General features: G+C 43.4%; 13 protein-coding genes across 13 annotated transcripts; 4 read left to right on the top strand and 9 right to left on the bottom strand.

Annotated features, from left to right (window-relative positions):
• The first annotated feature begins 533 nt into the window (after positions 1–533).
• Positions 534–4853, top strand: PICMEDRAFT_17834 (hypothetical protein). The gene has a single exon (XM_019161766.1). The coding sequence runs from the start codon at positions 643–645 to the stop codon at positions 4729–4731; it is 4089 nt and encodes a 1362-aa protein (XP_019016475.1). The 5' UTR covers positions 534–642; the 3' UTR covers positions 4732–4853.
• A 195-nt stretch (positions 4854–5048) lies between these two features.
• On the bottom strand, positions 5049–6371 carry PICMEDRAFT_21334 (hypothetical protein; the record flags this gene model as incomplete). Its single annotated transcript, XM_019162196.1, has 1 exon — positions 5049–6371. A coding segment is annotated over one exon (1323 nt), but the record flags the coding sequence as incomplete, so codon positions are not given.
• Positions 6372–6832: 461 nt separating this feature from the next.
• On the bottom strand, positions 6833–9226 carry PICMEDRAFT_17836 (hypothetical protein). The gene has a single exon (XM_019161767.1). It carries the CDS (start codon positions 9212–9214, stop codon positions 7076–7078), a length of 2139 nt encoding a protein of 712 aa, XP_019016477.1. The 5' UTR covers positions 9215–9226; the 3' UTR covers positions 6833–7075.
• Positions 9227–9342: 116 nt separating this feature from the next.
• Positions 9343–10171, bottom strand: PICMEDRAFT_17837 (hypothetical protein). The gene has a single exon (XM_019161768.1). It carries the CDS (start codon positions 10108–10110, stop codon positions 9451–9453), a length of 660 nt encoding a protein of 219 aa, XP_019016478.1. The 5' UTR covers positions 10111–10171; the 3' UTR covers positions 9343–9450.
• Positions 10172–10458: 287 nt separating this feature from the next.
• PICMEDRAFT_13088 (hypothetical protein) lies at positions 10459–11985 on the top strand (the record flags this gene model as incomplete). The annotated part of the gene is made up of 1 exon (XM_019160008.1): positions 10459–11985. The coding sequence occupies one exon, from the start codon at positions 10459–10461 to the stop codon at positions 11983–11985; it is 1527 nt and encodes a 508-aa protein (XP_019016479.1).
• Positions 11986–12687: 702 nt separating this feature from the next.
• Positions 12688–13470, bottom strand: PICMEDRAFT_13089 (hypothetical protein; the record flags this gene model as incomplete). Its single annotated transcript, XM_019160010.1, has 1 exon — positions 12688–13470. The coding sequence occupies one exon, from the start codon at positions 13468–13470 to the stop codon at positions 12688–12690; it is 783 nt and encodes a 260-aa protein (XP_019016480.1).
• A 54-nt stretch (positions 13471–13524) lies between these two features.
• PICMEDRAFT_17839 (hypothetical protein) lies at positions 13525–14221 on the bottom strand. The gene has a single exon (XM_019161769.1). It carries the CDS (start codon positions 14018–14020, stop codon positions 13796–13798), a length of 225 nt encoding a protein of 74 aa, XP_019016481.1. The 5' UTR covers positions 14021–14221; the 3' UTR covers positions 13525–13795.
• A 40-nt stretch (positions 14222–14261) lies between these two features.
• On the bottom strand, positions 14262–14612 carry PICMEDRAFT_17840 (hypothetical protein; the record flags this gene model as incomplete). The annotated part of the gene is made up of 1 exon (XM_019161771.1): positions 14262–14612. A coding segment is annotated over exon 1 (179 nt), but the record flags the coding sequence as incomplete, so codon positions are not given.
• Positions 14542–15155, top strand: PICMEDRAFT_17842 (hypothetical protein). Its single transcript, XM_019161772.1, has 2 exons — positions 14542–14651; positions 14937–15155. Exons 1-2 carry the CDS (start codon positions 14591–14593, stop codon positions 15056–15058), a joined length of 183 nt encoding a protein of 60 aa, XP_019016483.1. The 5' UTR covers positions 14542–14590; the 3' UTR covers positions 15059–15155.
• Positions 15156–15380: 225 nt separating this feature from the next.
• Positions 15381–18072, top strand: PICMEDRAFT_17843 (hypothetical protein). The gene has a single exon (XM_019161773.1). The coding sequence runs from the start codon at positions 15432–15434 to the stop codon at positions 17628–17630; it is 2199 nt and encodes a 732-aa protein (XP_019016484.1). The 5' UTR covers positions 15381–15431; the 3' UTR covers positions 17631–18072.
• Positions 17642–23272, bottom strand: PICMEDRAFT_60131 (hypothetical protein; the record flags this gene model as incomplete). The annotated part of the gene is made up of 2 exons (XM_019163412.1): positions 17642–18317; positions 18588–23272. The coding sequence occupies 2 exons, from the start codon at positions 23270–23272 to the stop codon at positions 17642–17644; spliced, it is 5361 nt and encodes a 1786-aa protein (XP_019016485.1).
• Positions 23273–23516: 244 nt separating this feature from the next.
• PICMEDRAFT_17846 (hypothetical protein) lies at positions 23517–24935 on the bottom strand. The gene has a single exon (XM_019161774.1). It carries the CDS (start codon positions 24919–24921, stop codon positions 23587–23589), a length of 1335 nt encoding a protein of 444 aa, XP_019016486.1. The 5' UTR covers positions 24922–24935; the 3' UTR covers positions 23517–23586.
• Positions 24936–25291: 356 nt separating this feature from the next.
• Positions 25292–26521, bottom strand: PICMEDRAFT_22704 (hypothetical protein; the record flags this gene model as incomplete). The annotated part of the gene is made up of 1 exon (XM_019162274.1): positions 25292–26521. A coding segment is annotated over one exon (1230 nt), but the record flags the coding sequence as incomplete, so codon positions are not given.
• Positions 26522–26610: the final 89 nt, after the last annotated feature.

Consider the following 26610-nt stretch of genomic DNA (forward strand, 5'->3'; position numbering starts at 1 on the left):
ACATTTACTCTTTTGGCCCCAGAAACCTTTGCTTTGAGCCCTGGCTTGCTCCTCTGGTGAACCGCTGCACCTGTTGTCCTTGCTGCCCCGTGCCTGCCCCGTTTCCCCCTCCTCTTTGCACCTCGCTGGTGCACAGCCCCTGGTGGCGGCGCCCGTTGCGGCGTCTTTGTAGGTCTTCAGCCCTTCTGCATGGCCATGGCGGAACCGTGGTGATGTGTGACCATCGTCTGCGGCCAGGGGGGTGCTGGGGCGGAGGCAGGGTGTTCGGGGTCGGCATTGTGGTCGATGTGTAGAGTTCTGCCGTGTGGCAGCGGAGCGTAGGGTAGGGTAGGGTAGGGTAGGAGAGGGTGGGAAAGGGTAGGAGGCCCCACGTGAGCCGCTGGCGCCGTGCCAGGTTCGGGCCGAGGACCGTGCGTGCCAGCGACACACGCACTCCAGCCGACAGCGACACAGATATGCACACGCAGACGGCGCAGAGTCTGCTGCTGGTGCACCGCCGAACAGAAGCAGGAGCAGGAGCAGGAGCAGGAGCAGGAGCAGGAGCAGGAGCAGGAGCAGGAGCCCAAACACAAACACGCCAACTAGCTGTGCCCTTCTCCCGTCCTCCCCCCCAAGCCCCGGTGCACATACGCCCCCGTCGAGATGCAGTCGAACACAGACAGCAACAGCCATAGCAACCGTCCGCGTAAGGAGACGAGCAACAGCAGTATGCCCGACGAGTCGTCCCGTGATCCGGTCCCGGGCAGCGGAAACGATGTTAGCAGCAACGACGAGGCTCTAGAGAATGACAACGAAGGGCCCCAGGCGTTCGTCCAGCGAAAACGGGCCAGATCAACCAAGGCATGCATCTCGTGCCACAACAGAAAGGTCAAGTGTGACGTCGCCAACAAGTCCAGCAACAGCAAGTGCACAAACTGCCTTTACTCGGGCTCCGAGTGTGTCATCTACGTGAGGAAGAAGAGAAGCGCCAACAAGAAGAGAGCCCTTTCCATGCCGCCCTTGGACGAGGAGGTCCTCCTCATGCACTCTGCCCACCCGGCCTCTAGACCGCCAGAGAAGGACGGCGTCATGCCCCAGACATCCTCCTCCGGCGTGCCGTCGAAGCTATCCAACCTCGTCTCGAGCGGCGATCCTGCCCAGGACAACAGCAAGGACCCCGCAGGTACTAACGGCGCCGCCAGCAACAAAGACTCTTCCAAAACTAAAGCAAACGACGTCAGCATCCTAAGCTCCAACTTGAACGACTTGGACTCTTGCAATGAGCGCAAGCCGTCGTCCAACATCCCGAATTTCGCCCTGTCCTTCCTCAAGCCCTCCGGCCACGTCGAATACCCACACATCAGCGCCATCAAACTTGACCCAAACGTGGTCTTGAAGGAAAACATGCACGAGTTGATGAAAACCGAGTTTGGGATCAACGAAAACAAAAATCACTTCATGAAGGAAATTCTAGACTCGGCGCTATCTAAAATCACCGAGAGCTACAAGAGAACATACTCCTTGAGCCAGTCGGATTACCAGATCTTGAATGAGTTGGGATGCTTCACGATCCCAGACGAAGAAACTTGCTGGCGGTTCATTGACAACTTCTTCGAATACATCAACCCGCAGCTCCCGATCATCGATAAAACAAATTTCTACGAAACATACACAGACTTGAGAAACCCGCCGTCCTTGTTGTTGTTGAACTCCGTCTTATTTGTCGGCGCATGGCACACCAACTCCGAGTCCGAGAACCCAGAGGAGCAGTTTGAAAGTGTGAGGATCGCCCAGATTTTCCTCAAACGTGCAAGGTTCTTATACGAATACTCCATCGAGTGTGAGCCCATTGCTTTAATCCAATCCCTCCTCTGCTTCTGTTTCAACAATGAAAACATGTCCAACATTGCCAAAAACGACTATTACTGGATCCACACAGCAGTAGGTGTCGCCTACGCTTACAACTTACACCAAAAACCTGCCTCGAGTTTGACTCCCTACAAAAGGAAAATGTACAAAAGGCTATACTGGATCCTCTTCTTTAAAGATCGAATTACGGCCTTTGGATACTCTAGGCCTAGTGCCATCAACGTCACCGATTGCGATCAAGAAATGTTGACCTTTTCTGACCTGTCAAATAGTGGTATGACCCATTTAGAACAAATCTACCTCATCAACTTAGTGAAGTTTGGTAAGCTACTCGACAAGATTGGAGCCATCCAGCACGAAATCACCAAGCTATACACAAACAAACGTCCTGTGTTACATCTCATGAAAAAATGTGATTTGATCATGATAAAGTTTTTACAAAATCTACCAAAAGAATTGAAATTCAAGTTTAACGATAAATCAACCCATTCCTTTCTTTCCTTGATGTCACTATCCCAATACTATACCCTTTTGATTGTCATCCATAGAGCAAATATTCTTAGACACTCTGCGGATGTCTACCCTTCATGGGCAATCACCTTCCAAGCCGTTCAAATGATCAAACTATTGAGTGACTGCCTAGTGGCGAAAAACTTAATCAAAAAGGTTGCTTTGCTTTCTCACAATACTTTGACCTCACCAGCAATCATTATGCTTTATCATTTGCTCAACGAAGATGAAAAAATATCCAAGATAGCAAACGAGTTTTTCCTCAGAATATTGGGTATTTGGAGAGCAACATATAGAAAGTTCCCTGTTGTTTACCCAATGATGTGTATCTTTGGATACATCTACAATTCCGAAGAGCATTTGAAAGAAATCGTCAAATCAGTGGCTCCAAAGTATAACTCTGCAGGAAATAGTCCTGGAAATATTGCCAAGGCTGATGTTTCTCAAGAACCCAACAAGGCTCCTCTCAAACTTCCAGATTTATCGTTTATCGTTAACCCAGGTTTTAGAATTCACAATATGGTGGATCCATTCAATCTAAACTCAGACCCTAACGCCTCAAAATTTGAAGACCTTGGTGTTAATTTCGATAAGTTGTTTTCCGAAAGCGTTTTCGCAAAAGGTGAAACGTTGGTACCTAAGCTAGATTTAGAATCTATTTCTCGAAAATCTAAACTACGACCCCAACCTCAAAACCAGATGTCTCCAAATGCTGAGATGAGCGCCGATAAAGATGCCAAAGTTGATGATATCAAGATAAAAACGGAAACAATTTTTTCAAATCCGGATACGCCGTCGACAAAATCAGAAATCAATTCTGAAAGTGTAAGTTCTCGGGCACCAATGTCGACTAATAACAATGCAAGCGATTTCAATAGCACGAGCATGCCAACATCGACTGCTCCACTCTCTGCACTAGATTACAGTTTGCAAAGTGATGATTATGCTCCGCAAACCAATCACAATTCTGATTCTTTTTCTGATCTAAACAATTTGATGATGTCGAACTCAATGCTGAATCTAGATGACAACCAAGGTTATGAATCGAAAATGCAAACCTCAAATATTGATATTCCTATTAGTTTGTGGATGATGAAGGCTAATTGGAAACCTAAGTTCAATGTGAATTTGGAGGAAACATCTGATGATCTTGAGAAGAGTGATAAATGTAGCGCCCCAGACAGCCAACTTAGAGACAACGATTATGAATCAGAAAAAGTAGGCAAAGTTGAAAATTTTTATGGTGATGTCTATCAAATTATGGGTGGGGCATACAACGAATTACGAGAAGATGACAATTCTGAAGGTGGAAGTGTAATGAACTCCAATAATGACACATTATACCCGAGTATGTGGAACCAAAGCAACAATTCAAAGCTAGATGACACTAGATATCAGTTGCCCAATTTTGATCGGTTTTCGCATGTCAACATGCCTCCCAGCGAGTCGGCCGATACATTACACAAGTATCGATATAACTTGAATCGTCACTCTGATTCCACTCTGTTATCTTCGACAGTACCTAATATTCAATCAAACACTCAAGCTCAGACTTTTCAGCACCAACCGACTGATCATACCATGCCCCAACCTCATAATTTTACTGGAGGTGCACAAAGCAATGTGCCACCAGAGCCAGATATTATATCAAAAATTTCAAATACACAAGGTCTACATTTGCCGGTGCAACCTGGAGCCCCTCCACTCAAACTGGCTCCTCAATCCTTTTTATTGAACAATTTGCAGCAACAACCTTTGGCACAACGCCCACTCTCACAGCAACAACATAATGATTACTATCAAGAGCAGAGCTATAGAGATGAAGCGATGAAGAGACACCAGTCTTTACAAAGTCAACAACCTAATAAACGCTTTTCTCAGGAAAACATGTTTGCTATACAAGATTATGGAAAATCCGTGAACAACTACAACACCTTAATACCGCAACAACAGCCACTCCATCCGCAGCAGCTGTCATCCCAGCAACAACCAACTATTCAATCACAGTCACAGGCCCCCGCTCACCACTCACTTTATCTACCCCATAATTCACAACTTCAGTACCAACCTCAACACCAAAATCAGCCTCAGCACTTGCAACAACCACAACATCGGCAGAATTCACCGCTTTACAACCTCCAGCAGCAGCAGCCACATCCCCAACATTTGCAACATCAGCAGCAGCACATTCAACAATATCAACCACCACCCACGCAACCTCCCCAGCTCAGTCAACACCAACATCCACAACACTTAGGTCAACATGCACCACTTCAGCATCAACCACAGCAACCACAACAACCACAGCGATCAGAACAATCACAACAACCACAGCAGCAGCAACAGCAGCAGCAACCTCAATCACAGCCATAGTGGTAGCCATGTTTTGGAAACTTTTAAACAATTGTACAACTGGAACATTCTCCCATATCTTTTCTAAAAGCTTAATACTTTTTAGTGTCATGTAATTTTATAAACCTGTAGTATAATACATAAAACTCAATTTTTAAAGCTATGATCTACATTTCGTGTTAACGAGCATAAAAATGATGGAATCAAAAACCGCAAATCTAGTGACAACTGAGAAGGAATCTTTCTTTAAAAACAATGAAAATAAGCAGAAGTGCTTTTACAAATGCAACTTAGACGGGAAATGAGATGTCGAGTAATTACCGCAACCTGATTTTTGCATCGAAAGTCCGCTTATTGGACATATAAAAAACAAACCAAAGCATTGCAGCTGCAGAGAATGTAAAAAAGATAACTTCGGGAAAGTACTTTAAGCCTGCACCGTCTGCAGGTTCGCCGTCTGTGGCGCCAAAGTTTTCTGCAATATAGCCCATGAGGGCAGGAACGATAGCTGCACCTGTGCCACCGAACCCAGCGATTAGAGAAATGCCGTGTAATGCATATCTTTTAGGAAGCGTTTTCAGAGCAATAATGATTGTGGTCCCAAATAATGGCCCCACGAACCAAGCTGCAACACATATTGAAATCGTTTGCAAAAGAACAGAAAACTCGCATATCCAGAAACTCAAACAACCTCCAGCAACAACAAAGCAGTATATGACAATGGCATGAATCTCACTGTCCTGAAAATAACGACCCGTAAAGAATCCCATAACTCCCCTACCCAAAGTCATAAAAAGCCAGAAAGTGGAAGTGATAACTGAGGACTTTTCTTCTGTCAGCTTCTGGATTCTAAATAAATAGTTATTAAGCCACACACCAACACTTAACTCGCTTCCAACATATGCAAATAGAGCAACTGAATAGAATATTATGTATTTGTTAGCCAACGTTTCACGAATGGTTGGCTCTGATTGGTCTTCCAAACCGAGTTCTCCTAAGAACTCACTATCCTCTGAATTATTTTTCCTCTCCAATGAGGCAACGTATCTATACTTTGCACTTGTTTCATTTTTGAAAAAAAAGTAGGCTAGTAGAAAGTTGACAAAGGCAGTACCGAACAAAAAAATATAATAATGATTCCAAGCCATACCGTGTTGTATTAGATATATAGAGAAAACGGGAGTAATCAAACATCCCATACCGTACATGGAATGCATTATTCCGAGAAGTTCATTGGAGTAGTCTAAGCTGCCGACAAAATAGTTCAAGCAGCAATCAAAAGTACCATTGCACCATCCAATGAATACCGAGCAGATGGGTAAGAGAAAAAATGGAGCCTTGAAGAAGAAGAATGTTGACGTAACACACATGATCAAGCACGATGAGTAGAAGAGTTTGTGTATCCCATATTTCCCCATCATATAGTTGTTGAATATACTTGAAGGGATATAGCCACAGAACTGTGCAAAAAAGAGGTAGGAAATCTTCACTCTGTCGATATGGTACTCCGCCAAAAAGTATTCTAATAACGATCCGACAACCTGATCTGTCAATCCAATCAGAAACAAAGCACCCATTGAGGCAGCAAGTTGGAACTTGAGTTTGGGGTTTTTGAAAATGTTTTTGTTCTCTAAAATGACTAACTCGTTCTCAAACCGTACAACTTCTCCCGATCCAAAATACCCAGTCTCATCTGGCTCCTCAATATCCATGTTGAACTCATTCAGCGTGCTTCGGTCAAAAGATGAGCTGGTCTTTGGAGAGGCCGAGATACTGTGGTGCAACTCCACTAAATGCTCATCGCTATCGTGCAATTGTCTCTGAGTTTCTGTCACTGCCTCTGAACTTTTTTGAACTTGCAACATTGGGTTGACCTCTACTGAACTGTTCAATGTAAATATCCAGAACTGATGGGAAGGACACAAAAGAAACAAATTACGAGCGGTGAAAGAATTTAGAAATAGGTGTAATTACGGATATCTTTCTGGCTCTCAATAAGAAAAAGTTTTTTTATTTTTAACTTATCCGATCTCGATTTTCTCATTTTCTTCGCTTTTATCTACTCTTCCATTCATCTCCGGGATATCCTGAGTCACCTCGTCTCCGGCGCTAAACCCTTTCGGGCAGCCTGCTTGCACTTTTGCACCAGTAATTGCTGGCTCTATATTACACTATTGTACATTCTACACAAAATTTGGGGTTCCCGTTGTGGCTTTCGGGCGTAAACCAGACGAATGCCACCCTATCGGAAGGCGATATCCGCCTCTTGCCGTTCTGCCGTAGACGTTCTCACCTCTTCCCAAAAGGGTAATTTAATCGCTACCGTATCGATAGCTGGGCGGAGGCTTGGTAGTTGACGAGCCTATCAGTTGTTGAGACCACGTATCGAGCTTTGGAGGAGGCGAACCACCCCGCTGTACGACTGTTGTACCAACTCTTTAAGAACTAGCATTCGCATGTCTTCAGAGATGGCGCCCTGTGGGCCCTCGGAACTTTTGGCCGAGCGCACGGATATCCCTCTCGTAGCAGGTAGATGCGCCAAGTCCATTGGCTTTGGCTCGAGCTTGTCGACGAAAGCGGAGGGAAATCCGAAAAATCGACCCGAGGATATGTCTTTAGCATGGTACGCTCGGTTCCTCCAGAGGAAGTTGCATATATCCATGACATACGAGTTGTGCAACTCTTTGACTGCTTTCAAAAGTGCGTAGTTGTTTTGCGACACACTGTTTTCGATTTGCCTTAACCCAAACTCAGCGAAGTACTGCTTACAAAATAGAACATGCTGAAGAAGCAGATTGATATTAAACAAATCGTTGGAAAAGAAGATCATTGCGGTGAAGTCAGAGTGTAGCACTAGTTGCGTAATGTCGATAGAAGAGTAAGGCATGCTCTGAACTAAGGGTAGAAGGAGTAGAACTTCATTGTGGAGCGGAGAATTGTTATAGTCCAAATTCCGCAGTATCAAAGTGAAAAGCTTATTAAATTCATCTGGGCTGTCCATCCAGTTTGAAGCCAAAAGCACGAGTCCTCTCATCATCCTGACGTTGTTAAGTTTGAGGGTCATCCCCAACAATCGATCTAGAACGTCTTCATATCTTGCAAAATCTGGCTCCAGAAACTGTATGAAGTCGCTCACGCATAAGATTTGCATCATTTCATCTTGTGATCCGGTAAAGTCGACCTCGATGCGGCCTAAGAGCACGTCTTTTACGCACGACAAAAGTATATGCTTGGGATGCAATGCACAGAAGTTTGCCAGACCCTTGAAAATCCAATGCAGCCCCGACGTCAGCGACACAACTCCTTCATCAGTTTTCATTATCTCCGTTATTGCTCTATTCAAGGCTTCAAAATTGGAATTGACTAGGACAGTGAGTATGGGAGCGTAGAATATAAATAAAGGGTCACTGTACTCGGTGGGCAGATCGGGTGCAAAGTTGGGGGCTTCTAAGGTTTTCAATTCGAGTGCCGATAGAAACTTCAAAACAGCTATCGCTGTCAAATCATAGGGCTTAACGTCTATACTTAGTTCTTCCGCTAATAGTCTCGGAGAGTAAAGGTGATATAAGGAGGCATTTTTTAGCACACTTGCCATACTTTCATCTTCTAAATACTTGCGCTTTTTCAAAACGTTACTTGCTAGATTGGAATCAAAGGATTGATTGAGGTTGGATAACAATTGAATGTAAAATTTGACGTTGCTTTGGAAAATTTCAATTTCATCCCAGTCTTTATTGGCCGACCTTTTCATTTCTATTAGCTGAACTATTTGTGAAAGTTCCTTTTTTCCAAACACATCTTTTGGAATTTTAGCATCTGATAATACTAGTAAATACTTGGAGAATATCAAATCAAATGAGTAACCTCTATTTGTAGAGCTCAAATATGCTGCAAAACTCAACAACAATGGAAGTGAGTTGGACTTATCAAGTTCGTAGAATTCAAGTACAGAGTTAAGTTTTTTCGCAGTATAGAAATATCGTTTGTCGTACAAAGGATCGATTTCAGGTGATAAACTCAAAAAGTATATCAAGAAAAGCCCTATATTCAACCGCAAATATCCTATGGATAATAAATCATACAGCCAGTTGAGCAATCGTAGAAACTTTTTTTCCCATCGAATATTCACAAAATTCCGGAGAAGAAAAGAAGATAGCTTTGTTTGAATTGCTTTTGAAAGTATGACAGTCGTTGACTTTTTGTTGTAGTAGCTCGGGACCTTGAATACTGAAACAATTTTGAGAACACAATCGAAATCAAGAAGGTCCCGACAATAAAGCAACGTCAGAAGCTTATTCTTTTGCACGCTTTTGAATTCTGAATGAGGATCAATGACGATATCCAACAGGAGAGTAAATTCTTCTAGGGAAAGTCCATATTTCGGAACGACGGCATGAAGTTGATTGTAATATTTGTCAAATTTTAAATTGTCCTCTGCGACTTTCACCAGGTTACTGGTTGCAGATGCAATAAAGTCGTGATATTTCTGATCGTGTTCATCCATGCCAGATGGAAAATCCCTTTTGTGGAGAAAAGACGTGCCAAGAACGAAGATGCTGATGTTGACGTTTTCATCATGTTTTGAAGATCTACAAACACGGTTAAAACATTTTGCATCATAACTTACGTAATCGCATAACAAGTCTTTTATATTTGTTAACTAAATGACAGGAATTTGAGTCTATATATTATATATTAATCGTCAGGGGTTGTATGTATAAGAATTAATTAGTATTTTGATTAGTTGCCCTTAGTTGAGGTAGATGCATACTTGAGAAAGTTACCTGCCACATCAAAGGAGCCAAGTTGGCAAATATCGTTCATTAGTTGGACCGATCTACGGCTGATTATGGTCTCCACTTTGTTCTCGTTATCGTAAAAGTTCTTGAGTTCGATGTTCTTTGCGTTGGCTCTGAGAAATTTCTGCTCCAAATCCTTGTATGTGTAAGGATCGATCCTTAAAATGTTATTTTTCTCCTCCGCACTGAGCTTGCTGAATCCACCATCATCCATGACTGTATTTCCTGCCAGAATTTCATCAATTTCCCCTTGGCAAAACTTGATAATATCCACGCGTTTTTTCCATTCTGGATAAATCACTTGTTGAAGAAATCGGATACATGGTGACTCGTTTTCGTTTTCCGATCTAGAAAATTTGAAAATCGAAGTTTTATTCACTTCATTGCGGTTCAGGATACTGTTCAAATCCGATCTTAGGTTGTCATCTGTCGCAGCTCGGGAAAGTAATAAGAAGTTCTGCAAGCTTTTTGAATTTTCTAGGCATACTTTTCTAGAGAGGTTTGGCTTAGGTGGTAGTGATTTTACAAAATCGATGTCGAGTCTGCTGGTCATCTTGTCGGAATCCGAGCCCTCGTTCTTTCCGCTGCTTGAAGAATACATCTGAACAACTGGTGTATGCTACAAATCTGTTTTGGTGTGAAACTGTAGCGTGACGCTTGAGTTTACGGCTCGTCAACACGGAAACATCGCCAGCCTCTCCGTCTGCAATCTGTAGATTGAGGGCAAACGCATACTTATCGGGTGACGGAAAAATAAACGGTGTATTACGTAAGCATGCAAGATTTCTCACTTACAAGCCGGCCTTTGCGCCTCGAGGTTGGAACGAGCTGGGTGGTGGACATTTGAGGTTGGGGAGTAGAAAAGAGAAAGAGTCGAAACCTGAGAGGAATGGGCCTGGTTTGTTTAGCCAAAACACGACAAAGCAGAATTACAGCCACTAAGAACACGATGTCTGACATAGGAGGTTCGCAACTGACGGTACAGCAGCTAAGGGTTCTTGGAAATGAAAAGTTCCGTGCCCTGAACTACGGTGCAGCCCTAATGCACTACACGCAGGCTATCGATCAGGATCCAAGCAGTTTTGCTATCTACTACAACAGAGCCATAACGCTAGTGAAAATGGACGCTATGAAGGAGGCTAAGGAGGATCTTCTGAGATCGCTTGAGATCAATCCAGAATATATACCAAGTTTGTGCCAATTGGGATTCATTTATCTTTATGAAGGGAACACCCCTGATTCTCTGGAGACCTATGTGAAAGTGGTCAAACTCAACCAGGAACTACCCCACCAACTCAACCGTTTCAAGGCGCAGTTGAAAGAGGCAATGAGGTTGGCCGAGTCGAGATGCAAACAGCAGGAATACCCACAAGATTTCATAGATTCAATAATCACACCAGATATTAGAGAGAGTCTCGATTCATACCCGAATCTACCGACCCACATGATTGAATCGGGCATACCTCCTGTTGCGTTTGGAAATGTTCCAATATCCCATCAGTTTGAGAATGCTTCTGCTGTGATTGCGAGAGCAAGCATTCCTATACCCGTGACGGGAATTCGTGCGGCGACTACTACAGCTACTAATAACAGCAACAATGCCACCACCGCTAACGATGCCACCATCAGTGGCAATGCAAACAACAATACTGCCAATGAAAATATCGCCAATGTACTGAATATTCCTGGATTGCTGAATGCGCTCAATACACCGGGCGTCAGTGCCTCTGTCAGTATTGGTGGCCCCCAAAGCTCCGAGGAGCTAATGAATGCTTTGGGTAACTTTACAAACACACAACTCAGCACAGAGGCTCCTACTGGCAATAACCCAGTTACTGGTGCATCCAGTGGGCCTTCAACACCGAACTTGAGCACGAGCGCTAGTGCTACAACAAGCACTACTCCAACTATCATCCATGCTCCTGTTTCACGTACAACTTCTGGTCTGCCAACCGAGGTACTACAGAGACATAGAGAGGCTCATCAGGCCGCATTAAACAGAGCCGCTGAATTGAGGCGTCAAAGAGAACAGTACCTGGGAAGCTCTACCACAGAACAGACTCCGGCTGAAAACCTTGCGACAGACTCAAATGTTGATTCGAATGTCAACAGCAATGACAATATAAGCGCTACGAACAGCACCAACTCTACCGCTACAGCAACGACAGGTTCTGACTTTGCTCGCCAATTTGCAAGCACTATTGCTTCACAACTCACCAATGCCGCCGTGCAAAATGCATCACAAAGTGGTACCAGTGCTACACCTAACTCTGGTGCAATTCAAAGTCTGGCGCAAAACCTAACAAGTATTGCCTCCGGTGTTCTGGGTAGCTTATCGAGTGGAAACAATTTTGTCAGCATGGTGAGTAATGGCAATGGCAGTGGCAATGGCAGTGGCAGCAGGAACAGTAGTGGCAATAACGGGTCTTCGAGTGAAAGTCCGTTGGATGCAGATCTAGACATGGATTTGGACTGAAAAGCTTGTCCGCGGAGAAATACGAAGGCAAATTTGAAGATCGCCAATTTTTTTTTCAAAGCTATTGCATCATATGATAGTTGATGGGCTATAATATATACATATATAAAATACTGATGTAATTTGGTAAAAGAAAGTCGATTGATTCGTCATAGATACACGTCATGTCAGTGAAAGAACCGTATTTGTATTGTGGAATTTGCTTTCAAAAGAGTAACGAGCGAACCCAATATCTCACCTCATGTGCCCATGTTATTTGCCAAGAACACATTAACTTGAGTAAGAGCTAAACCGTTCATTTTCGTAAACTTAAACAGGAGTAGAAACTAACTAACATTTGTAGACAATAAGATATGTCCTAAATGTCAGGTGCATGACATATCAATTGTTAAGCTTGAGAAGGGTAACATACCCGAATCAGTAAAGGAGATAATTGAGCCGAATCACGAGCAGTTGAATAATATCCAGTTTGCAAGCAAATTTCAGTATCTACAGCTGGTTGGATTGATTGAGCATCATGAATTGCAGGTTAGCGTGTTGAAGGAGAAGAACAGCCGGTTAAAAAATTTGCTAAGAAAGTCACGAGTTGAGTTAGATAAATGTAACGAATATCAGAACGAGATTAGTAGATTGAAAGAGGAGAACAAAAGAATGAGCTTGAAGCTACAGATTGGCGACAGTACTACGAGTAAAGATATGATATCAAATGAGGACGAGATCAACGAGATTACAGTGGAAGAATATGTCACGAGCAGCAGAGGCAGAAGTCGCCCGAGAGATACCGCCAAAGAAAGCGGGAGAGAAGTTAGGGATTCTGAGGATTTTTTGAGCAAGATGAAGAGGTTTAACCAGCTGAAAAGTGCAGAAGAGACCAGCAGAGCTAACAAGGCGCCTGTAATCGATGTTATCTCGCAGGGTCGAAGAAGTCGCCCGATGAACGATCTGAGCAGTTTGAACATACAGGCCGAAAGCACGACCATCAGGAAGAAGGACAGATCGAAGTCGATGCAGCTGATTCCCAGCAAAGGGCGGAGTTTCTTCCAGGGAGATATTTCGAAGATGCTCTCGCCCATGGCAACTAGTACGGCGGGTGATTTCAGCAGCGTTGGCGACATCGATGGCCACGGAGGAGACACCAGCACTGTGAGAAGAGATTGGGCCACGAGGCGACAGACATACGGCAGAGGCGTCAGTAGCAACAGCAACAGCAACAGCAGCGGCAACAGCAGCGGCAGCGGCAGCGGCAGGGGGAAAAGCGGTCAAAGCGGCAGCATCATCGGTGCCGAAAGCAACCTTCGTGTGAAGAAACTGTTCATGTTCAAGCCCCCTAGCCGCAGCATCAGCAGTCGGGGCGGATTCAGGGTTGGCGGCCAGGGGTGCATAGGGGTGCTTCGGAGCCAGGGTGAGTTGTTCAAGAGGTAGCAGGAGAGGAAAAAAAAAGCGTACGAGAACGAGCACAACGGTGGGGCGTGGAAATTGGCCCATTGCTATGGAGGAGTTGGGGAACAGCAGAAGATCGATCTTCTTTTCGTATTTATAGTGGTCTTTATAATTTTATTTATGATAATAATAAGAAGTAAATAGAGTAATAATGGGGGGAAAAGAAGAAAGAGATGAACTAGTAATAATAATAATAGTAATAATAATAGGGATAGTTCGGGGACAACCAGAAGTGTGCACGAGCTGCGATCTCAGCGAAACCGTGCCAGAGAAACCGGAGGTTGCCGTCTAGCCCAGGCGGGAGCTAGTCCCCCCGTCTGGTGTCTGTGCAGCTGTCCGGCAAATTTTTCCCAGCTGTCCGGCACACTGCTTACCAGACACCGGCTCTCTTCTGTTGGACGGTGACGGCGAAAAATGGAATACCGCCGCCCAAGATCCAGAAAATGAGGTGTGGGATGGCGTATGGGACCTTTCTGTTCTTGACCTTGAAAGGCAAGTTGTTGTATGCACCCTCTGGGAAGTGAGGACCGGACAGCTTCTTGGTGGAGGCGGAGAATTGTCTGACGGCTTGTCTTTGGAAGGCTCTGGCTAACATGGCTGTGTGCGGTGTGTCTGTATCTGTTCTTAGCGTATCAGAAAATTACGGACCCGTGTTGCCCCGTCCAGCTTGCCCCATCCAGAGCCTTGTCAACACTGTTGGCGAAGAAATGCTCAGCAGAGTCTCTCTCTCCCTCTGCGCAGCTGCTGCCTAGCACAGACGGCCGCGGAGGGGCACACAGCAAGCGCTGCGTGGCGCATGCCGTGGCGGTGCACCCATGGAGAGCCCCGGTGGTGTGAGCAGACGGGCCCCCGCTTACCTAAGCGCGAGAGCGAGAGGGCCTGTTTTGGCGACGTGTTGCGAAAAGCGGGCGTTCTCATTGGCGGAGCTGGCGGGTGTACGGGTGGAATGGGTGCGCAGTCTGGCGGGTGGTGAGAGAAAGAGGCAGCGATAGTCAGACGGGCAGGCAGGCAGGCAGGCAGGCAGCGGTGAGGGCATGTCGGTTTACAGCATTTTTTTTGCTTGTTTGCACAAACAGTGACGAGCCAGAAGAGAACGGGGAAGTGTCTGACAGTCCGGCTTGGGAGTCTCCACACAACAGCACAGACACACAGACACACACGCAACATGGCTATCGCTCCAATCACAGGTTTCATGAAGAGACGGATCATCGTCGACATCTCTATGGGTATGTAGCCAACGCGGCGGCTGGTCTGTCCCAGCAGGCGACAGACAAGCCAGAGACAGGGATCGATCCTGCAGACAGCGGAGCCCCGCATTTGTGCCCCGAGCGGAGAAACACAGCAGGTGGAAAGGGGCAACGCAGCAGGGGGAGGGAAAACGGGGCAACGCAAGACGACACAGGACAGGCGGCTCATCGGTTTCCCACAGCGGCAGCATTTGCATGGGCTGGTTCCCACCGTACACGAATACTAACATCTTTTGACACGCCCGTGTTTTCATATTTCTACAGGTTTCGCCATCGGTGCCGTCATGGGCGCTTTCTGGTGGAGGCAACACAAGCAGATGATTGCCACCAGAGAAAACTACTACGCCACCTTGGCTGAAAAGAAGAAGATCGAGGACGCCGCATGAGCATGCCGCCGGCGGCCGTCCCGTCGTGCGTGCGCCGCCACCCCAGTCTGATATCTCAAAACACTTTCTTCAGTTCTTCTTATTCTTTCACTAGATGTTTTTATCTTTCTTTCTCAAACAGTAAATAAAATGCAATAAAACTCTACTATTATTTTGCCCTCCCCTCCCTACACGGCGGCGGCGGCGTTCTTGTCGTTGTCTTGTCGTTGTCCTGCCGTGACATGTTTTCGCTGTCCTTACCGGCCCCGCGCACGTGACAGGCACATCGGCGACCCGTATCGGTCTATCTTGCCTCCTTCACGTAGCTTGCCGTCTTCCACGGCCACACCGGCCCTGCCTCCTGCTCAATCGGCCTCTCCCCACCGACCAAGTAATGCTCACTCCGCTGGATGACCTCGTGTCCATCTTCTCCTCAGTATCCACGTACCAGACAGGCAAAAACACCCTTGTGCTGGACCGTGGCGTCTCCAGCCAGTTGAACTTTCTAACAGAGAACCACTTCTCCCGCTTCTCGTCGCAGGCAAACATCGACAAGATCCTGTGGTACGACGCCGACACAATCAGCGAGCAGATCCAGAACACCATCGACCCGACCTCCCCGCATGCCGCCACGTCCCTCGTGTTCCTCTTCAACCTACACTCCAAGGAAAACTTCCTTAAGTTGGACTCTTTTGCTTCCTGCTTGAGAGATACAATCCTCCCCCTGAACGCAAACTTCAACGTCCATCTCATAGTCGCCCACCCTTCTCTAGACAAATCCGTCGAAAAATACCTCTCGACAATTGGCGTATTAGGAGACTTAACATCCTTGCAACTTTGGAACTCCCTCCTTTACTTTGAAATCTCTCCCGACATTTACTCCCTAGAGTCCGGCCCAGATGCCGCATTCTCCCAGTTGTTCCTCGACAATTCGCCATTACCGCTCGAGCTTCTTGCTAAACTACTGCTTGACTTGTACATTTCCTCGGATTACAAGCTCAGAATAACAAACATCTATCTCAAAGGTGAAAAGTCCCACCAGTTCTGGAAAATCTACGAACGAATACTAGATTCCCACTTACAAACCCTTTCAGACAACCAGAGAAAAATTATTGACGATATTGACGAGACTATTTTCATGGACTTACACTCCTTTTATAATAACGCAGTTGACTTCATATGTTTAGATCGCTCAAATGATATAGTCAGCTTGTTGTTAACACAATTGTCTTACTCTGGACTATGCAATGAGATATTCAACCCCTCAACCCAGCTGGAAATGATTCAGTTCAAACCCTCCGACTCAGATGAAGTGATGAAATTCAAACTCGACGATTCTTCTGATGACATATACCCCCAAATAAAGTATTTGAATTTCAGCCACGTAGGCCCGGTACTCAACCACAGGGCGAAACAACTACAATTAGAGTTTGATAGAAGGAAGAAGCTGAAAGACTTGGATGAAATGAAATCTTTTGTCAATGAGTTGAACAGTTTGAAAAACATGCAATCTTGGGTACAGAAGCATACAAATTTGGCAGGGTTCATAATCCACTCTTTCAAGAAAGATGCGCTAGATCTTACATCAGGCGTACCACTCTTGGACGATCTTAGTATCGAACCCTTTGAAAGCAGAAATCTGGGTAATCTTTCACTTGATTCCTATTATGCCCAACTAATTGAGCTTCAACAAGATATAGTGTCAAATCAGATCAACACCGCACAGATACTTGCAAGAATCTCTGACCTGTTGATCAACTTCAACTCATCATTGAGCGACGCCACTAAATTGGTAGTACTAACTTCGATTGTGAAGAATGGGATAAAAGAATCTGATTTCCAAACCCTTCATCTCGAGATGGTAAATAAATTTGGAACACTCCAAGTCACTCCTATCTTACTCAACCTCCAAAAATTGAAAATTTTGCAAATCAAAAATAACAACCAGCAGTTAGCATTTTGGTCTTTCTCGGATAACTCGTTATTACCTTCTAAATCGCAAAGCATTTTGAACTTTGCATCATTGTCCAAATCCTTAAATTTGCTGCCCCTTCATGGTGATGAAGACAGGTCTGATGGTCTCTTTAACGATCTAGCAGGTAGATACACAGACGCAGATTTTGGATATCCGGGGTATGTTCCTGTTTTTGCAAGACTAATCCAGTCAATTTACGATCGTTCTTTTTTGAATCCACCCAACTCGGCAGTTGAAAATCGAAAACCCACACAACAGCAGATTGACTCTAGAAGGGCAATAAAATACGGATGGAGTAATGTCGACTTAGACCAGCTCAGTGGGCCAACAAAACAAGAGTTCCTTGTTCCTGAATCTAAAAGGAAACTGTTCAATGCTATAATACCACCAAAAATTTCCGAGCTCAAGGTTAGCAATAGTCAACCAAATGCTAAACTAAGCGCACATTTTAGTACCGTAGTGATCTGTGCAGTAGGTGGGATTACAGGCAGCGAATTGGCAGCTATAAAATACGTATTAAGTTCAAATTCCTTCACCAAAAATAAAAGAATAATTATTCTAACCACAGGAATGATAAATGGAACCCAGTTCATTAACTCAATGTCAAACCCAGCTTGACTTAACTAGAGCTATGTATATTTTCTATAGTATCCACTACGAACTTTCTCTTCGTAGTCAATAAGTAAAGCAACTAGCCCACCAAAGCAGCTTTTTAGTCCATCGCTAACACTTTCCTTCTTGCACTTCCTGAACGCCATTTCCCGAGGTAGGTTGCTACTGTATCCAAATCCAAATTTTTCAACAACTGTGTTATCAGCTAGTGAGAGCTTTACAGTTGTTCGAATCATAACATTACACTTGACCTGCTCCCCTTCTTCTGAACTAATAACTTCATATTTCTCGAGTTTACTCTCTCCGACCTGGCTCATCCAATTACTAACTCCGTAAACCCTGTTTGCAAGATCGATGAGTCTATGCAATCCCAATCCAAGCTCCAAATCATTTCCTTCTTTTATTCCTTCAACATTTTCTAATCCAGATTCTTCCGTTTTTCGGCGCCGCCCATTGAAAGCTTTCTTCCCTCGAAATATTCTTTCCCCAACTTCCCTCTCCACACTACGAAAAAATCGATTTGTCCGTTGCACTGACCAGTTAGAGGCAAGCTTTGCTCGTACACATCCCAAACTTCGTTGAACCTCCTCAATTTCCCATCCATTAATGTTTGGAAACCATTCAGTAATACTGTCTTCAACCTTTGACAACTCTGCAATTAATCTCTCTGTTTCCGATTTGTCATATTCTCCTCTTCCCTGGTAGTCTTCAAGTAGTGTAGGTTCATCTATTGTTGTTAATTCAACTGGTAGCTCAACAATGTGCTTGTACATTAGCTTGAATATAGCAGTATACTGACAAATCGGAGGCAAACATCCTACCCTTATTTACTATAGAAAAAGATCAACATAAAATCATAGTGATTCATGTCGCTCTCGCGTTTGTTTTCTTTTCTAACTCTTTTTCCAAATTGAAATTCAAATACATAATAATGCTCTATTTACATGATGTATACAGGTTTACTCTGAAACAACAGCCTCAAAAACTTCTTCATATGGCGGTTCAATACCACAAAATTCTTTAAACTGCTGGATACCTTGGTTAACCAACATCTCTCTACCAGGGATGACTGCCCACTTGTATTCATCAGCTGCTAAACGCATGAGAGGAGTGACCAATGGCTTGTATGCGGCTTCAAGAAAAAGTCCCCCTGTTGGAGGTCTCTTAGCCAATAAAGCTTCAATTTTGGAAATGAATGCTTCATCAAAGTCAACATTTGCCGGAACGGTTGAAACGATCAGGTCAAGCTCCTTGACCATTGAAATTTCATCCAGGTTTTCCAAAACGGTAATATTGTACTCTTCTGGGAAAGAACTCTTTATTTCTTTCAACTTTTCGGGAGTTCTGTTCAGCATGTATATATTTTCACAACCCAACTGTTTGAATGCATATACCGCGGCTCTGGAAGTACCGCCTCCTCCAATAATTAAAGCATTTTGCGTCTTGGTGGTAATTCCATGTCTTCTGAAAGACTCGGTAATTCCTATCCAGTCGGTATTTGTAGCATAGTACTTGTTTTCACCTATAGGGTAGAACGTATTGATTGCACCAATAACTTTAGCGGAGTCACTCAATTCTGTAGCATATTTGATCATATCTAACTTCAATGGAATAGTGATTGCACATCCGCCGAAATTATCATCCTTGACAATCTCATTGTAAACTTTACTCGCGTCACCAGTCTCAAAGCGGTTGAAACTATGGGGTAAGCCAAGAGCATCATAACCCGCTTGATGTAGAACAGGAGATCTTGAATGGGAGATAGGGGTTCCAACGACGTAAAATTTTTTCGGTTGCAACTCACCAATCAAGGTTAAAGATTCATTGATTTGTTGAATACTTAATTGACCCGGTGCGGCAGAGTTAGGAAGTAGGAGATGAGTAACTGGGGTAAGTAACGGATTGACAATTCTAGATAACTGGCCAAGTCTACGCATGTTTATTGCAATCAACGGCTTGTTCTTGTGTTGATGTCTGAAGTTTTCTAATAGGAAATTGTCACTGAAATCTAGTGCAGTGCCAACAAATTTCACAATATCGACTTTGGAGCTGACTGCGAACTGATACTTGTTTTCCCATTCAGCATTGTCCCACTTGAACACACCTGAAAAATCATGGTGAGAGCCAATTACTTTGGTAAATCCTCTTTTGGAAATCAAAGTGGCAAATAATCCTTCTGGTAATGATAATTCCATGTCAACATATGCAACACCCATTTTGAAAGCAAGGCTGGTCAAATCTGCGATCGTGTCAAAATCATCATCGGGGAAAGCACCACCTTGTGATTTGGTTCTAACAGTGAAGATGATCGGAACTGCAGTGTGATTTCTCAGCAAACCAATCTGTTCAGCCACAAAACCTAGATCATATGACTTCAAAAGATCCACACGTAATTCGACGGCATCACAGCCGGTAGTGATCTTGGTAATGTTTTCAAGAGCATCGCTAGCTTTCAAATCTGGGTATGTCAAACAAACAAAGTATGACCTTTTGGTAGGAATTTCAGCTGGATTACCTATAATTTCACTGACAAATGAGCTCATCGTATTTTTCAAACGAGTGAGCTCTTCATCGTTGCTGCAATGTGGCATAAAAAAGAAGTTACTCGAGCAAATTTCATACCATGGTTTTCTTCTTTTCCATACTTCTAAGATTTCTTCACCATAGGCAGGTCTATTGGTATCTTTTTCCTTCAAAAAGTTTATCATTTCCATGACATCTCTATGCAAATGTAAAACAATACCCCCTTTCTTTTTGTAGTCAATTAAAAGATCTCTTGCTTGGGGTATTTCAACTATTCCACCACCTGTAGATATAACGTGGTTGTTTGGATATTTCTTCAATATTTCCTTAATAGTTTCAAGTTCCTTTTCTCTAAACTTTTCCCATGAATTTTGCTCAACAAATTCTTTGATAGTTCTGTTGACCTTCTTTTCAAAGTACTGGTCGACATCCAAGATTGAGAACCCAGTTGTAGATGAAATCACGTCAGACATTGTACTTTTTCCGGCAGCCCTCATACCAACTAAGATTATACTTTTACTCCCATTTTTTGAAGGTGTTGAATTTTTTGCGTTAGAATTTGCATATGAAGCCGGCTCGTAACCATCCAGTTTAGCGTTGAGTTGGGTGTGTAAGATATCCCACCAGCCTGGCCAAGTTTTTGAGGTACAGTGTCTTTCTTGAATTATAACTGGACCATCTTGAACAAGACCAGCTAGTAGAGAGAAGCTCATGGCAACTCTATGATCATCATAACTAAAAACTCCTGGCTCTTCAGGCGCTTTTAACTTTTTGTAATCGATACCATGAACAACGATACCGTCGTCTAGCTCAGTTGCGACAACACCGAATTTTGCAAGCTGAACCCTCATTGCTTCAATTCGATTACACTCCTTCACTCTTTGATTTGCAATACCAGTAATTGAAGTGTAGTTTTCAGGATCATTAGCAATTGCAGCTACAACAGTTGCAGTCAAAAATGCATCTGTCATAGGTTCCATATCCACATGCTTCAGAGGTTTCAACGTGCCAACCTCAGGTCCTTGTACCGTTGTACTAGTTTCAGATTGTGTAACAAAGCAGCCCATTGGCTTTAAAACATCAACAGCAAAACGTGCATCACCTTGTAATGAGCCAGATCCAATGTTCGGGATTGTACATTTTGATCCCGTCATTGCCGCAAAAGCCAATGGATAAGTTGCGGAAGAAGCATCAGACTCAATAACATATTCAGGTGGGTTAACATAGTGGCCGGTTGGAATCTCATAAGTGTACTCTTCAGTTTTAGACTTGACAACGTTAACCCCAAACGCAGCCATCATTCTGATTGTCATGTCAATATATAGTTGTGAGATTGGCTTACCCCCAACCAAGGCCAAAGTAACAGGATTTTGAGCGTAAGGAGCAGCCAAAAGAATAGAAGAAACATATTGAGATGAAACCGTGGCTCCCAATTCAATTCTACCGCCCTTTAGGCCCTTACCACACTTAACAATGATAGGCAGCGAACCTTCTTTGTTCAAGCACTTAATGTCTGAACCATTCTCCCTTAGCGCATCAATTAGAGGCCCGTTAGGTCTTTCTTGCATTCTTTTATTTCCAGTAAGGGAAATGGTGTCTAAGTCTCCACGTACATCAACTAAGCATGCAATAGTTGTCAAAAATCTTGATGCTGTACCAGCATTACCCAAGTAAATCTCTTCATCAGTTGTGACTAATTTCCCTCCATTCCCATTCAAAACAACAGTTTCCCCATTATCTTCCCAAGAAATTTCCGCCCCCTTGAGAGCTGAAACTGCAGCAAGCATGTGCTGTGTGTCATCTGAATGAAGCAAATTCTTCAATCTACATTCTCCTTTACCAAGAGCTGCCAAAATCAAAGCCCTGTTAGAAATTGATTTAGAACCTGGAGGAGTCACGACAATTTCTTTTTGGCTTGTAGAGAAGGGATAAACTTTGATATCCTCAGTCAAAATGACTCTCAAGTCGGAATCATCAACATAAGAAGCAGATGGTTCATAGCATTCACCAATTTTTTTTAGCAAAACGACCTTCTTCTTAGCACCATCATTTTTCTTATCAATTGCCATTTTCTTCAATAGCACATCCACTGGACATACCTTTCCATTAGCTCTGCTTTGAACAACCTTATCATGAAGAGAAATAGGTAAACCGTAGCCCTCGAAGCATTTCTTCAATCTCGACACAGCTACTGGAGGTAAAATACCCAAGTACCTACTCAACTCTGCTTCTTTGATTGATCCGATGGCAACACACTCACCATGCAACACCTGTGGCGTCAAAATTGCTTCATATGCATGACCTATTGAGTGTCCGAAATTAAGCAAATTTCTTAATCCTCCTTCTCTTTCATCTAAGGTGACAACTTCAGCCTTAACTTTTATGGATTCTAGAACTAGCTTGAAAATGTGATCTAGGATTGGAGACAAGTCAACAGCACCATCTTTGCCTCTGTTATTTATCACCTGCAAAAATAATTCTGTGTATGACTCTAATCTATCAAACTCCTTCTCATTCCATATGGCAGCGGTTTTAATGACTTCAGCCATACCGTTGATGAATTCTCTCACTGGCAAAGTGGCAAGGAAGGCTATATCGACCAAGACATATTGGGGTTGCCAGAATGCCCCAATGAAATTTTTTCCCAATGGAGTGTCAATGGCAGTTTTACCACCGATTGATGAATCAACCATAGCCAATAATGTGGTAGGAATCTGAACAACTCTGACACCTCTCATAAAAGTAGCAGCAACATAACCAATCATATCACCAATGATACCACCACCCATGGCCACAATAACGGTATCTCTGGTACATCCTTGGGATAGAAGGTAATCTTCAACAGCCGCCTTTGTGACTCTGTTTTTATTTGCTTCACCGGGTGAAATGACATAAGTCAAGAGTCTTGAATTGGGTCTGACTTTAGCGATTGTTTTGAGAAATGCAGCCTTGTAAGTATCTAGGTGGCCGCATTTTTCTAAGTTGGTATCTGTGACAATTACATATGTCGAAGATTTCAAAGTGCCGACAATCTCCTGACAAATTTTGTCTTGAATTTTGTAGCCCACATGGATTGTGTCAGATCCGAGGATCGTAACCTTCTCAACGTGATTCTCCTTAACCATAACCGCTTGCAGATCAAAGTACCAACAGCTTCTATTGCACTTGATCAGATGTTAAACTAAACTTCAGAAGGAAGGAATATGATCATCAGTCGAATACAGCAACAAACTTGCACCATGTTGGGCCAACCATGTCACTGTCTGCCCATGCTCCGTCGCCGGGACCCTCATCGGGACGTATTACTCATTGCTCGCGCACCGCCACGCTACGCTCATCAATGGAACTCGCACCGCCACATCGCCTTTGCGTATACCGATTTTGACCTTTCCTACAAAAATCTTTTACAAACTAACAACACTTTATACACTATTTCCCGTTATTGAGGCTTTCGCCTGACAAGGTCTTCAAGCTTGTCAACAACCAAGGAGTTCAAGTGGTCAAAGTAGGCTTCTATGTCATTAATGGCCCGAACCTTCTCGTTCTCGTAGTCTTCTCCACTTTCACCAACCCTGGTTAGTTTTTGAATGTTTTCGAAAATAGAATAGCTGGCATCCATGTACTCCTGGATTGAGTTTTTGGAATCAAAGCTCAATGTTTCGTTGGTGGACTCAATGTCTGAACTGGCGAGATGTAGTGCCGGCGCAATTGTATATCTATACATGCTGTTCATCTTTTTGCTCAAAAGCGAACACACTTCTTCCAAGCAGGTGTTTTTATGTTGTAGCTCATAGATGAGATTTCTCATGATTTCATAGTTTTGTTCCGAATACGCAGAAAAATTCCCAAATTTAGGTGCATAGCTATCGTCGGAAATGCCAAGCTCTTTAATTTTTGACAATGCATCTAACTGAAACTTAGTGCTTTCAAATGCTTCAGTGGCAGCCTCCAAGTTTTGTCCCGAGATGATATTTTCTTGCAAGCAGGCTTCATATTTCGCCTTCACTTTATCGAAGTCTCTTTGAATGTCAAGCACTAGTGTTTCATAATTGTTTATAGTCTGCTGCTGTACTGTTATACAACTGCTGAGTGCCATCGTTTGTTCAATCAATTTCTCATTCTGCTCCTTGAGAATTGCTTTCTGCCTAGGCGCTTTTCTCCTGCTCCGGGGAGTTTTAGGTGATGAGCTCTCCAAAGGTTTTGAGACAGTTTTATCCATTTCAATAGAGGTAAAAGTGTCTTTAGGAATGTGAATCGGTGAGTTTTTAGTCTCGAGTCTCTCTGTGTTACTGCGTAATGGTTTCTCACGTAAAGTCCGCAATTTGTCATTACAAAGGTTTGCTTGAGAGCCATCCGTTGTCAAATTCCCATTATCTTCTGAGTTGGCGTTATTGTCCACTTTGGGATAGTCTGAATACCATTTGCAATTATCCTTGGTTTCCAAGGGCTCCTCTTCTTCTTCGGTGGCGCTTCCGTTACTCTGTAAGTTGAAGGCTTTTGAATCCTTTTCATGTGTGTGGGCGAACATAGAAAGTAGTAAGTTTCCCTTGTTGTCGTTGGGCGAGTCAACCTCATAAAGTGGAGCTTCATCTTCTACAATTACATCGCCAAATTTGACTGTTTTCTTGGAATCATCATCCTCCCGAAACATGTTATCCGAGAACACCCTGTAGAGAATTTCTTCAGAAGAACAAGCTGAACCAATGGTTGCAGAAAAGTCAGATTGACCAGAAAACCCATTACTAAGATTTTCATACGTAGCTACACTATTCATTTTTAGCAATGTTGATTATTAGCAAGTTGTTGTTTGCCACCCCGTGATACCAGATTCTTGTTTAGCAGTAGAGGGTGCAAATATTATTTGGCGATTTCGAAAATGGGGCATTTTTCTTGAGGAGGCTGAGAGCGATCTTTGCAGATACATCTGTTCGAGCCTATTTGACTTTCTCAAAAAGCACCATCAACTAAACAAAACTGGAGCAATTCTAATGGGTATAAAAGCAGCCCAGAATAGTTAAATTAATAAGGTATACAAACGTGTTTGTGAACACCCACGAAGGTATTTGGCTTGCTGTTTACATGGTTTACATAACACTTTAGCACTCTAAATGTCTTTGCTAGATTCTTGCATCGTTACTTAAAAGAAACATCTTGGAAAGCTTTTCGTTCCACTCATTATCCCAGCGCCTTTGGCTTTCTAAAAGAGCCCCCTCTTTTATTTTAATGTAGGATGGTTTGTCATTGAAAAAGATGTTGTAAATTTTGTCTGCCATTTCTTTGCCATCTTTGTTTCTTTGCATTGTCATGCCATTCACACCATCTTTCACAAGTTCACTGATTGCAGGATAGTTCATGCTCAAAACAGGCACACCAGAGCCAAACAAATCTACAATCTTCATAGGAAGATCAAGACCGGAAGATGAGTAATGCAAAGATATTCCGAGATCCGCAATCTTCAAGATATTTGGGTACTCTGTGATAGGAAGCCAAACAGACCTGATTTTAATATGTTCCCAATTATGAGATTTTATTGAATGCAAAAATTGTGGCTGCATAGGTCCTTTTCCTGTGACTATCATTATAATCTTCAATTTTGATTTCTGCAAAAGCATCGTCTTCTCTAGTTCCACCAAGGCATCCACAAGGACAGTAAAATCCTCGTCTGGAGTAAATGATGTAGAAGTGATGAGGATTCTATCGGTGACCTGATTGTAACCGAGTTCAGAGAACAAAGCTAAATTCTTGTTTACAATCTTTTGTAGAGATTGTTGAGAGTTTAAAGGCTCAAAAATGCTACTCGGACGATCGTAGAGAGTGACGATCTTGTCTTCATTAAGTTCAAACTGCTTGATCAAATATTTTTTCAGAGCTGCAGTGACTGTCAGGTTCAAGTCTGCAAAGTAAGTGCTGCAAAGTTTTTCATACAGTTTCATTAGCCTAACCACCGGGTGGTTCTCATTTTGATACTTCATATTCAAAATGCTCCAATTCAAATTGTGCCAGTCAATCACAATTTTGACATTTGGCACCCAGTATCTCTTAAGCACCCCAAGAATGAAGAGCACAGGAAGTGACGGTGGGTTCTGTATTAGAACAAACCGTGTACTATCATCCAAAACATCTTTCAGCAATGTTGTCAGTTCCACAATCTGCGAAATCACTTTGCAGATGGCAAACATAAGGTAAGGTAACTTTTTCGTATTTTTTATGACAGGAATATCATAGATCGAGATATCTGGCGATGAGAGGAACTCGGGAAGATCACTTTCGAGGTAGCCACAAAGATTTACCTGATAACCTAGCTTTTGGAAACTCCTGGCATGGTATGCCATTCTCGGAGAGTGTCCCAAGTCACCAAGAACCACAATCACAACTTCATTTACGTCTGAAGTGATCTTCTGTGACTTTCTGCGCTTATAGATCCGTTGTATGTACAAAATTCGCCCGTACAGGATGTAGAGTA

Source organism: Pichia membranifaciens (assembly GCF_001661235.1).
Source record: "Pichia membranifaciens NRRL Y-2026 unplaced genomic scaffold PICMEscaffold_5, whole genome shotgun sequence".
Classification (NCBI taxonomy): domain Eukaryota; kingdom Fungi; phylum Ascomycota; class Pichiomycetes; order Pichiales; family Pichiaceae; genus Pichia; species Pichia membranifaciens.

What these genes read in the sequence shown, in the direction of transcription:
- PICMEDRAFT_17834 (XM_019161766.1), top strand. Translation starts at nt 643, where the DNA reads ATGCAGTCGAACACAGACAGCAACAGCCATAGCAACCGTCCGCGTAAG.
- PICMEDRAFT_17836 (XM_019161767.1), bottom strand. Translation starts at nt 9,214, where the DNA reads ATGGATGAACACGATCAGAAATATCACGACTTTATTGCATCTGCAACC.
- PICMEDRAFT_17837 (XM_019161768.1), bottom strand. Translation starts at nt 10,110, where the DNA reads ATGTATTCTTCAAGCAGCGGAAAGAACGAGGGCTCGGATTCCGACAAG.
- PICMEDRAFT_17839 (XM_019161769.1), bottom strand. Translation starts at nt 14,020, where the DNA reads ATGTTAGCCAGAGCCTTCCAAAGACAAGCCGTCAGACAATTCTCCGCC.
- PICMEDRAFT_17842 (XM_019161772.1), top strand. Translation starts at nt 14,591, where the DNA reads ATGGCTATCGCTCCAATCACAGGTTTCATGAAGAGACGGATCATCGTC. An exon ending in CATCGTCGACATCTCTATGG is followed by an intron (nt 14,652 to 14,936) that starts GTATGTAGCCAA and finishes ATATTTCTACAG; the next exon opens with GTTTCGCCATCGGTGCCGTC.
- PICMEDRAFT_17843 (XM_019161773.1), top strand. Translation starts at nt 15,432, where the DNA reads ATGCTCACTCCGCTGGATGACCTCGTGTCCATCTTCTCCTCAGTATCC.
- PICMEDRAFT_17846 (XM_019161774.1), bottom strand. Translation starts at nt 24,921, where the DNA reads ATGAATAGTGTAGCTACGTATGAAAATCTTAGTAATGGGTTTTCTGGT.